Source organism: Styela clava, chromosome 10, assembly GCF_964204865.1.
Source record: "Styela clava chromosome 10, kaStyClav1.hap1.2, whole genome shotgun sequence".
NCBI classification, from domain to species: Eukaryota; Metazoa; Chordata; class Ascidiacea; order Stolidobranchia; family Styelidae; genus Styela; species Styela clava.
The window spans coordinates 20,806,521-20,818,709 of NC_135259.1; the positions used below are offsets into that span (position 1 = coordinate 20,806,521).

General features: G+C 36.3%; 1 protein-coding gene across 1 annotated transcript; it reads right to left on the bottom strand.

Moving 5' to 3' along the window:
* Window positions 1-2,618: 2,618 nt before the first annotated feature.
* On the bottom strand, window positions 2,619-11,918 carry LOC120344424 (granzyme K-like). The gene is made up of 10 exons (XM_039413772.2): window positions 11,797-11,918; window positions 11,070-11,192; window positions 10,255-10,389; window positions 9,771-9,916; window positions 9,135-9,226; window positions 7,257-7,407; window positions 6,401-6,506; window positions 4,916-5,030; window positions 4,125-4,188; window positions 2,619-3,781 (listed from the first exon to the last, which is right to left on the bottom strand). The coding sequence occupies exons 1-10, from the start codon at window positions 11,867-11,869 to the stop codon at window positions 3,590-3,592; spliced, it is 1,197 nt and encodes a 398-aa protein (XP_039269706.2). The 5' UTR covers window positions 11,870-11,918; the 3' UTR covers window positions 2,619-3,589.
* Window positions 11,919-12,189: the final 271 nt, after the last annotated feature.

Consider the following 12,189-nt stretch of genomic DNA (forward strand, 5'->3'; position numbering starts at 1 on the left):
CAAGGCATCGAAGTGACGACAAGAACAGTATTTAACAAGCTTGATGCAACTTGAATTTGGTACACGTTAAAGAATGTTTGAAGAATAACGCATCCAAGTTACTGTAACAATCTAAAAGCGGTTCTTCACTACATCTTTCCATTTTGATCTCAACTGAACTCAAACTCGGGGAAATATAAATCTTAAAACACTGATCAGACTATTAACACCGTCCAACCCCAACACTCTGAGAAACAAAACTCCAAAAACTGATTCAAGCTCAGAAACTAACCTTGATACTTAGAAAAACACTAATCTGTGTGCATACTTGCATCAGTCCTCGCCGAAACTAATTGTGATACTCCGCTTCAGGCTACTACTATTCAGTACATGGACTAGTAACACTGACTACAAATTAAACTTGGTAATAAAATATTTTGCCCCACGTCTTGAGTCCTTGACCGTGGTAGTACTTCATCTTGCGTACATTCTCAACTGTGTAAAAATTGATGGGGAGTGCAAATACAAATACTATTATTAGCTTATGCTCAATATGTATTAAAGCGAGTTTTAATGAAATTTTTTAAATTATCGAAAAAATGTAATTTTATGTATTTTGATTATGTCCGGTTTCCCATTTGTTAGCCAGGATGCAACACTGATGATTTTGCTTTATGGTTGTTACTGTTGTACAATTCGAGTTATCGTATTTTTTAAAAATTGCTGTAGGGTGGCCTATGAACACGGAGCTGGATGCTGATAAATTCAAATTTGCTCAACATCCAGTCCTGTGTATGGTTTACAGCAATTTTATTCGCGTATTGATGTGTGTTAACTTTAAAATGAAAATGTTGTAAAAGTAACGACTATATGTGCTCTATAGAGTAATGTAACTCCTCCCGTTTACAGCTGTATGATCCAATCGATCAGTTAATTATTTTGTACACTTCTGCATATTTTTTTGTACACGTAATACGTGTATATCTTACATTCTCTCTCGATGCGTATACGTTACTTCTCTCTTTCTGTCGTATGACGCTTTTACGTTGTAAGTTTGTTACATTGTCATGTGAATGTCCTGCATTTTAAATAGCTTTTTCATTCATTCTGTTCACTTCAACTTGTATGTATAAGTATAAGTACACTTGTACCCGAATACTTGCCGCTGGAGCGGTGTTGGTATTATTTATGACTGCTTTATGTTGTGTACTGGGATTTTTTTCAGTCGTTGATGACTGTGGTAATATTTTTAAGGATTTATTTTGTTGCCAAATTTTACGACGTTAACATATTATGTAAGCTTGCTTGGTTATCAACTTAATTTGAAAACACGCTGTCGCATGTTAATTATGAAAGACCCCTTGGTTTTCTGCTACTTGGCGTCAGACTTAGCTGATTGCCTTCTCGATTCATATTGACCAATCAACAGCCTTAAAGGGTGCAGTATTAAACAAAAGAAACTCTAAAATGTTCTTAAATTTCCAGTAGTTGATGAAGTTTTTAAGCCTTAGTCATATATATTGTCGTTCTCAAACATTCACGCCATGTTTAACTCAAAGGTACAGTTTGAGTATGTATAGTTGAGGGACTATAGTTAGTTGCTGGAACAAAAACCACAAAAGATGGTATTGGTTAAGAACCACTTTTTCAAATCATTTTTTTTTTATATAATATACATATTCCACGGCAGATTAAATTTATAGTCCGTTCCGTTAATCTTACATTCTGGAAAAGCGACTTATATTTACCACTTTTTTGAACTGAAGTATCCGCGATGATTGACAAATGCGCAAAAACTGCCTAAGGCATTTATTCTATGGCTGATTAGTCATAAAAACTTCTCGATGAGTTGAACATGCGGTAAAACTTAGAAATCACTCATTAAAATTTCCCGTATGACTCGTCGTTGAGGTTAAACTTTATTTAACGCCGCATTTAACTTAAGCGTGATCATATATAGACAATGGTGAGGTTCACAATTTTAGGAACGGGTTCTCTTGTATTGAGCTCAGTAACAACGATTTCTCTCTTTTTTGAAAAGGGTACTCTCGTAGTGTGTGAACCAATATGGCGGATATCGGAACGTAGTATGTGTACCAGGTTAGGGTTAGGTCAATTTTCTCTATTTTAGTTCTATTACGAGTTCGGGGACTAGCCAAGTGACTTCCGTAGTATTTGTACCTAAAATTATGAAACTGGTACACATACTACGTTCCGGTGTTCGCCATCTTGGTTCACATACTACGGGAGTACCTTAAAAATAATATGTATGTTACTATGTAATTAATTTTCATTAATACCTCTTTTGGGGTCATATCCAGTAGTCGGATTCATTTTTTTAGGAGAAGGATCTATTTTGTCCCGAACTCACTAACAACGGGTTCCCCTATTCAAAAAAATGTATGTATGTTACAACGTAAGCTACATTTCATTAAATAACTCCTCGACAGGTTGGACCTGCAATATAGAAATCGGTCAATAAAATTTCCGGTATGACGAGGTTAAACTTTATTTAACGCTGCGCTCAATTAGGGTCGTGTTCCATGGTAGGATTGATTATATTAGGAACGGGTTCTCTTCTGTGTGAAGCTCACTAACAAGGCGTTCCCTAATTTCAAGAAATGTATGTATGGTACTACGTAAGCTACATTTACATGGTACACTTACATAAATCTAATACATCAACGTTTCCCAACTGGTAAAGGATTTTTTACCAATATTTTTTATCACAATAACATAATACACTTCTCAATCTGTGCAAAAACAGAGTGAAACTGACAACAGCCACCATAACACCAGCTAAGGATTAATTATTCAAATTAAGAATATCTATGCATAAAGACATGGAGGAATTTACCACAAAATGTTGGGGAAACACTGTGATACATTACGTTTAGAATACAGTGTTATCGTTTAGAGCAGCTTCAGAATACGATCACACTCATACGCAATGATAATTTCAAGTCTCATATCAAAATTGCCTCTGTTATTTCACAAAACTTGTTGCTATAAACAAAATGGCGTACAATCAAATTATATAGTAAAATTGTGGTTTATTTTTAACAGTCAGAAATATAAATAGGAATTATTCACCATATTTTCCATTGCGTTTTCCCGCCTGAAGGCAGTGTTATAACCAAGCAAATTTAAGAAAAATATTAATATTAGGTTCTTCGGCGTTAGCTCATGGTAATCAGGGTGAATTGAATAGTTGAAATTGATATAATTGGCAATACTAGAAACATGTACACATATGAATAAAAGGCGCTCCAGGAGTATGTGTACCAATATGGAGATAACTAATTTTGTTCGCCCATTTTACATCAAGCTGTGTAGAGGGACTGAAACCTATGGGCAAGAGGATATTTATTCACTTGATTAACACAGACAGTCCCCGAACTTGTAATAGAACTAAAATAGGGAAAATCGGAATCAAAGTATGGTCTAAACCTAACCTGGGGCTGGTACACATACTTCGATACGTCGGGTGTACCGAATAAAAACTGTCTGGTCACAATAATAATTAAAATTCATTCTGTTCTTTTCACAAAACTTGTTTCTATAATCAAAATTGCACACAAACAAACAAAAAATAAATAAATTTTTTCAATTAACAAACAAAGAAACCACTTGACTTGATAGGAACTTTTTGTTCTATCCAATATTGAAAATTTCTTATATTCATGTAAATCGCAGGCTTGTTTTCAAGACCGCAATATCTCGCTCCGTAAACTGTTGTTCCCGCCAAATACCACCCACAGGTCTGGCATCGCTGACATATAACGGGTCCTCCGCTGTCGCCCTGAAAATCAAACAAGAAGTTTTGGCGCTCCGGAAGTATTCGTATCAAGATGACGCACAACCTGACAACCCCAACTTGGTACACATACTATGTTCAGATTGTGCGCCATTTTTATACGAATACTTCGGGAGTACTGATTTCTTAATTTGCTTGGTTTAAGTTTGTTTGACTGATATATTTTATCAGATTCAGATATTTATTTTCATCGTACAAGGATCAATGTAAAACAATAAACACACATCAAAATTAAAACGAAAACTTTTATATCTAGCAATTGATAAGTGGTCGCGAAAGACCCGATGCGTCATCCAGTCAGCGACACCTTATCATTATATAACCTTACCCTGCACGTATCTTTGTCGCCTTCATAACGACCAGCACATAGATTATGTTTCTCTGTGATGTATCTAAAAATAATAGACAAAACGATTAAACACTACCTGTGTGCCTAAGGTTGTTTTCCTAAATCGTTGTCTACTGTTTTAAGGACAGAAAAGTTTTCAGTTTTATTCATTAATCTGTAGCCGGAGTTGGAGTCAAGCTTTTGCCAAGTCAATCGAAGCTGAACAAATTTTTTCCGGAAATATGACAAAATGTTTCCCGAAAATATGTATAAACAAGAGACGCTGAATTCTTTGGTACCGATGAGGCCTTAGTTAAGCACCACGTTTGCATTAATATTCATCGGACAAGCACGGCGGAATGAAGTAGTTCAAGAGGGTGATATTTTAAAAATAAAGTCTTGTAATGGTTCACTTTTTTAATAAATGAGAATTTGGAATTGATTAGTGAGGATGCGTGGCGATATGTAATGATGTTAAAAAAGATTGAAAATTGAAAAATATTTGTTAGATTCGATTATATATTTAATATTCACATTTTTTTGTTAATATTTGTTTATCATGTGCACGTATTTTCATTACAACGTGTTTTTTGAATAAAACATACTGTCGTTATTTGTAGCTTATTGTCAACTAACTATTTTTAAGGTGGGGCGCAAAACTAAACAAATTCTAAAAGAGCGTACAAACAGTTTGAGAACCACTGATTAGACCTTTAGTCGCATGAAAGCGATATTTTCGACAACAACTTTACTAAAAAATCCCGATATTTAATTAGGACAGAATAACTTACTGCGTCTCGTAATATCTTGCCAGAGCAGATTTGCAGGCATCTATAGGCAAAATGCGAAGTCCAACGTGAATTAGATAATCAGATGGAGTATCTGTTATAAGTCCTTGTGCGTCCGCTGTAACGATATTAAAAGACATGTATTAAACAAACTTAAATTGATGAGTAAATTTTGTTTTAGTTCCCCTAAATAGCCATTATATATTATACAATATCACCACTTCCTCTCCAATGTACACCATAGAGCAAGGGTTCTCATCCTGGCACATTTATTCCTTTGGGGAATTCTGTTTTAACTGAAACACTTCAAATTCCCATGAGAGTGGTTCCCAACTTTTTATGGCTCGTAACCCCCTTTCGGAGGCTTTTAGCACTCGTGGCGAATGATATCTAGAGAAAGCCATAGCTAGGGCTAGGCATTTGGTACTCCCGAAGTATGTGAACCTAGATGGCGGGCACCGGAATATAGTATGTGTATCGGGTTAGGGTTAGGCCATAATTCCAGGTACACTTGGCTAGTCTCCGAACCCCGAATAGAACTGAAATAAGAAAACTTGGAATAAACTTATTGCGCAACCCTAACCCGGTACACATACTACGTTCCGGTGTCCGCAATCTTGGTTCACATACTTCGGGACTACCAGGCATTTTAATTCGAATCGAATAGTAAATTGTTCAAATTGGTTCCGACGGGAATTTCGAATAGCCGCCATTTTTTTTATTGAACGCCAAAGGTCTAGGTGAATCCCTCTTTTTATTTTTAATATCAATTTTTTATAATGCAAATCTGACATACTCACTTATTCCGAGTGAGTTATTGATAAAACATGTTTCTTACTGTGTGTGAACGCTCAGCGAAATGTCAGACTGATAGATTACGTGTTTTCACTAATGTATGTGTCTCGCGGACCCATTACAATAAAACAGTACATATCTTCCGATTATTGGAGATTCAATTCAAAAAAAAATATTTCAGTCTTAAGTTCTTAACCAGATTCCCAGCCCCAGTTGGAGAAACCCTAGATTAGACCAGTGTTTTCAAACCTATGGGTCGCGACCTAAAACTGGGTCTTCTGATATTTTACTTCGGTCTCTTACTATTTTCGACAAAAACCTAAGAATTACTAATTTTATTTCCCAGTAACTTTTATTGTTTATTTTATATTTGGTATTGAAGTGTTGTGTAATATTAATTGTATATGTGGGAAGTATCACTGTGCAAAACTCAGCAGCACATATATTACCTAAATGGCTGCTATTTCAAAAACTCGCTTGTAGCAAACATACACAGCTTTCCAACTTTAGAGGAAATTTCTGGATTAACTAATGTCAAAATAATTGTTCTATATCAGTAATTTAATTTAAAAGTACTACATGCCGTTAAGCGTTCGAGCATATCCTTGGGTCGCGAGAATTATATAACTTATTTAAAAAAAAAATTGGGTCGCTTGAAAAAAGGTTGAGAACCACTGGATAAGACCAACCTACCAATTCCCCACCCAGCTGTGACACAGGATTGATCAATTGACGGCCTATCACCGCTTGGAAGGCAAACTGGTTTTACATTTGAGTTGATGACTGCTGTTTTCTTTATCTGAAAATGTTAATTGCAACTTTAATGAAAAGTTTCGGTGTTTACGGAGCAACCTCCAATACAGGAAAGCTAGATACAAATAACTGGGTGAAATCGCAAGCCGCACCTTCATTTAACATAGGCTTTCTAGTGCTAAAAAAGTTGGGTCATGAATCCTATGACATGCGTTCGCTTTGCACAAGCTAACGTATAGGCTTTGCAACGCAATGGAATTGGATTACTCGCACTTATTAGATAAATTAAATTAAAAACTCGTTTCGTGGGCCGCACTTCATTCAAAATAGTCACTTCTCCGCGAGATGCACAATTTTTCTACACTTGTGGGCCACATTGGCCTGCGTGCCGCGTTTGTACATCCCTGGTCTTGAGGTGAAAGCGTTGCACAAGTTGAAAAATCCCATACTCATCACCCACACAGGGTGTAATAAGTTGAGTAGGCAACGTCAAAGTGAAAGGATTGTTTTACTAGAAGGCTAATACTTTCATTTGTTCTTGAATTTTTATCTGATATTTTATCCTAAATGCGCTGTATAATTTTTAATTATGGGAACACTTTTTTATGACACCTTGACAGCTGGTACCGGTAGTCTACTGCGACAGATTGCATACCCATACTACGGAGTTTTGGTCATCGTGTCTATATATTAAGCATCGCTCTATCGTATTTATGTATAACACGTAACTCGTTATATATATATATATGTGATGCTTGATGGTGAAATACAGATAATTTCATTCAAATATTCCTACCTCTAGTAATCCGATATCGTATGTAGGGTTATCATCCGTGTATTCTTTGTGTGGATGGAATTTCAATATATCTGTCGTTTGCGATCCTATGTCTGGCTTTTTAATTGTTCTGGTTCCGAGTATAGCGTAGACATCAGACTCCGAGTATCCTCTAATACAAGAAATGAAAAATAATTTTGCATTTTGTGTTGAAGATCTCAAGTCATTGATTCGACTAGAGTTAGAACAGGATTTACATATATTTGTCCCGGGGAGAGAAAAGCCGAATAAGACGACTTAACCATATAGCAAACCACGGCCTCTTGTATGGTTATCAGTCCATTGTAGGGTATGGGAGTAGTTAGTCAGTTACTTGTTTTCAGGTGCATGGACTTCATGATGGAGGAATCTGTATCCGACCAGCGGTTACGTGAACCATCCTATGGCATCGAGGTGTCCAGCAATCCTATCACACATAATTATCCCCCAGAGAATTCGAATCGCGAGCCCACGGCGCCAGACCGCCGAGCCGAGTTAGAGTCACGTCACTATTTGTTGAGGACTCTAAGTCAGTGTGTTTTAAACACAGGCCCGCGGGCCACATGTTGCAGGGGGAAGACAGGTTTTGGTAAGTTTTTTTGTGATTTCTGCATGTTTTAGCTTGATAAAAGACAAATAATGATCACTGTGTTTGCAAAATGAAAGTGTTTGTTTTGTATTGCACTGTTTACTTATTCTTGGCACTATTATTGCCCGTGAACAATGCAAATATAATTTTGTGACCCCTCAGGGCAGACAAACTTGGAAAAACTTAGAGTCTAAGTTATCAAAAACTCGGAGTGACCCCAAGACATCTGAATGGGATGGCACGGACTCGTCATCAATAACCCCAGTGAGACCTAGCTAAGTGATCGACTCGACAATAGATTAGCGTGACTCGACTTGACTCACAACCAGAGGTTTAGAGACTTCTACTCAACACCTGAAAACAGTAATTCGGTAGTCTCATTGAACACAAAGTAGTCCTATGGATCATTTTTCAAAGTTGATGTTGTCGTCCATTTTGTTGAAAAAAAAAGCTTTTTTAATCAGTTTTAGTAGTTAAAGATGGTTGAAGTTGTAAAGAGGATTTCACTTTTGCGGTCAGATAAATAGTTAGTCTTAAAGATATTTGAATCGCAGATTATACATATGTACGCTAATGGTTTTATTGGACACGTTAGTGGACCTATGGATCGTTTTGGCAAGTTGGTGTTGTCGTCCATTTTATTGAGAAAAAAAGTTCTGTTCATCAGTTTGAAATTTTTAGTAAATAAAGATACTTGAAGTTGTAAGGAGGTTTTCCTTTTCGCGGTCAGATAAATCGTTAGACTTGAAGATATTTAAATCGCAGGTTTCACACATATACGCCCATAGTATCATTTGAAACCAAGTGGTCCTATGGATCGTTTTACTAAGTTGTTCTTGTTGTCAATTTTAAGGTTGTTTGAAAAAAAAGCTCTACTCCTCGAGTTATCTTCTCATCAAGTTCAAGTTTTTTAGTAATTAAAGATTGAAGTTGCAGGGAGAATTTTACTTTTGAGGCCAAATAAATCGTCAGACTCAAATATATTTGAATTGCAGGCTACACATACGTGTTTCAAATCCCATGTCCAACACGTCTGTGACGTCATACAAAGATGGAATTAATTGAGTAGGCAATGTCAAAAGCGGATAAATAAATTTGGGTCGTTCAGGAAAAGTATACTATCGCTTTACATTTAATGGACGCCTGTACAGGATATTATTGAAGCTGAAGGCGTGAACAAACATTTTATAAAAAAATTCGCCCAAGAAAGAAAAATCTAATTCAGGAAAGCTTATGCGTTTATATATACAGTATATACAAAAAATACTTACACCATGCAATGCGCTGCTGATAGAACCCACTTCGGGTGGATAAGATTTCCAGAGCAATGTGTGATGCGTTTTTTCCTGTTTACTATGACAACCTTTTGATAAAAGTAACAAAGTGTTATTTCCCTACAGGCCAGGAATTCTCTGGACTAAATACGACCAGATTTTACTTGAGTCAAATACAGCCAGATTTTACTAGGGCCAAATGCGGCCAGGTTTTACTAGGGCAAAATGCAGCCAGGTTTTACTAGGGTCAAATGCAGCCAGAATTCACTTGTGCCAATTACAGTCATATTTTACTAAGGTCAAATGCAGCCAGAATTCACTTGTGCCAATTACAGTCAGATTTTACTAGGCCGAATGAAGACAGATTTTATTCAGGCCTAACAACAGTTTTTTTAAAAATAATGTTAGCTTTGTATAAAGTCAGATACGCAGATCGAAAAAATTGCAGACCTGTTACGGCAATATAAATTTTAAAACTTAGACGATGTAACCATATATGTTAAATAATGAGGTTGTAGACAAGAACACCTCATAGCATGATCCTGCATTTTCAATTTGACCAGCACAACCCAAAATATACGGAATTTAACTCTGATTCAGTAAAGAGTCCGAACATATTATAATATTTCTTACCGCCCATGGCCATTGTCCTAGTTTCGACGGCTCTCCACTGAAAACTCTTCTAGAGACTCTCTTTGGAACTCCGCATTGTTCGTTGCTTGGTTTGCAACAAGAAGAAAGCTCGCCATATCTATAAACCTGCCCGCGTGGGCATTTGACTAAAAACAAACAGGTATAAAATATAAATTCTTAAAAAGTTTGTTCGAGTGCGAGTATAACTGAAAAAAAAATTTCGAAATCTTCAAAGTTGGCAAACGTTTCAAATTCATTTCAAAATATCCACTCTGACGAGCAAATTGAATCCAGACCTCCTTTGCAAAAACAGTGAAAAACCGTCAAAAACCATTAGAAACCTTGCCAAAAACACGCATACCGACAGGTATACTGCTGCATTTTACATCCCTTTAATACTACATATTCCATTTTTTTTGCACCAACACATGGGTTGGTAAGATATAGCAGTGGATCATGCTAAACTAGCGTTACTGATTCTTACTTGCTTTACAAGCCTGTGTATTGCAATCTTCATAATTCTTCGGGCATTTATACATATCACTGTTACCACAACGATCGACTTTAAAGCGATGTCCTCCGCCACATGTCTTGGTACATGGCGACCAAATACCCCAACCTGAAAATTAAGTAAATTGTTTCATTTTGGATCGATGTATTTTGAAACCGTAATACCGCACCAAGTCAATAACAAGGCATTACATGTGGAAAGCTCAAAATTTCAATGGCAAGTTATAAACTTTGTATTTTTGATGCAAGTTTGTCAAAAAGCAAACGCGCGAGACCTAAATTCATAGTGGATAGAGTACTGGCAGAAGAACTTGTTAATCTGAAAATATTTTAAACTAGAAAACCAAACTAATTCATGGAATTTCTCCAATTTCTAATGCTATATTTAATATTTGGTATTTTTGCCAAGAAGAAACGTTTTTTGTTGCAAACAATTACTGACGCGCTAAGATTTAGATATACAAATACATCAACAAATATTGATCTCTTTAATCTCAAACTTTTTAATTAGAAGAAGGCTTCGTAAAATTATTCACTTCTCGATATAGAGCACGATTCATTACAGCATGAGTGAGTCTGTTTTTGTAGGAATTTAATCAGACTCCAGTGATTGTGAAAATACGACTGCGGTTCAGACTCCTATAAATCATATATACTAACCCGAGTCTTCAGTAATGTCACAATAGTATTATATCTTTCAATAGCTCGGCTGTAGAATGGCGGACTGTAGTGGTCAAATGTGGACATACCTCTTAGCCGCCGCACTCATCATTTAACCTAAAATAATACCTGTCACACATGGGAAGTCGTTGCATCCTTTTGATATTGTACTGCAAAATTTCCCGCCAAAAAACGTGCATGACTTTTTTGTTTGCGTTCCTCCGCCGCAGGACCTTGTACATGTGGACCATTCTATGAAACCAGAGAGCGATTCTTAAATATATCGACAAGCTTCCGAGTTTGGTAAAATGAAGATAGACGGACAAGCGTGAAGGAATAAAGTGTTCCCTTAAGTTATAAAAAGTGTTCCCATCTATTCAAATAAAACAGCAAATTTTGGGGAGAATATCGTAAAATTAGATCCCGCGAAAATTTGAAAAAGTAAAATATAGCATTCTAGCCATTCAATCTTTGAAAAATGAAACGTTGATGGCCAACCTATAATTTGTGAATGTATGCCACGAAAAATAAAAGATGCAACAAAATCCGAACGAATACATCATTTAAGGAAATTGTATTGCACCATATTTCATAAATGATATGTATTGTAATTAAATTGAATAATTTGAAGGAGATCATTCGAATTTCATCATTCGTCTACTTTAAGTGTATTAGCCCCCTTACCTCCCATTTAAAAAAAATCACTACAAAAAGAAGACTATTCTATCCAATCGATAGAGAAAAGATAGGAAGTTAGTCTCGCGCGACTCAATTCAAATTAATAAGAAGACTAACAACAAAAAGGATTTAGCGAAACGATACATATGACCATTTTGTGTCCAAAAACTACACTTACGCGCTGTTACTTGTCCAAATCCGAGCAGCAAGGCAAAGATATGTATCGCATTCGTTGTTATCAGATAATTCATTTCTAATTCAATAGTCTAATCCTGCAATATGAAGGTAACAGTGAGTGAATGAAATCGTTACCTGTAGATTACCGGGACAGACTAGAAGAAGACATTGGAGAATAAGACAATTCGGATTGAAAAAAAACGGGCGGCATAGTTTCTAAAACAATACGAGATTTAAGAGTTTATAGCGACACCTAGGTCCAGGTCGCGTCGAGTCACGTGTTGACGCGTTTGATTTTTGGGGTGTTTACTAGATTTCACTCGACTGGGGAATCTCTCGCGACATGCATTTCAACTGAAACTCTATATATACCCATTGAGATTTTGCATTGCTG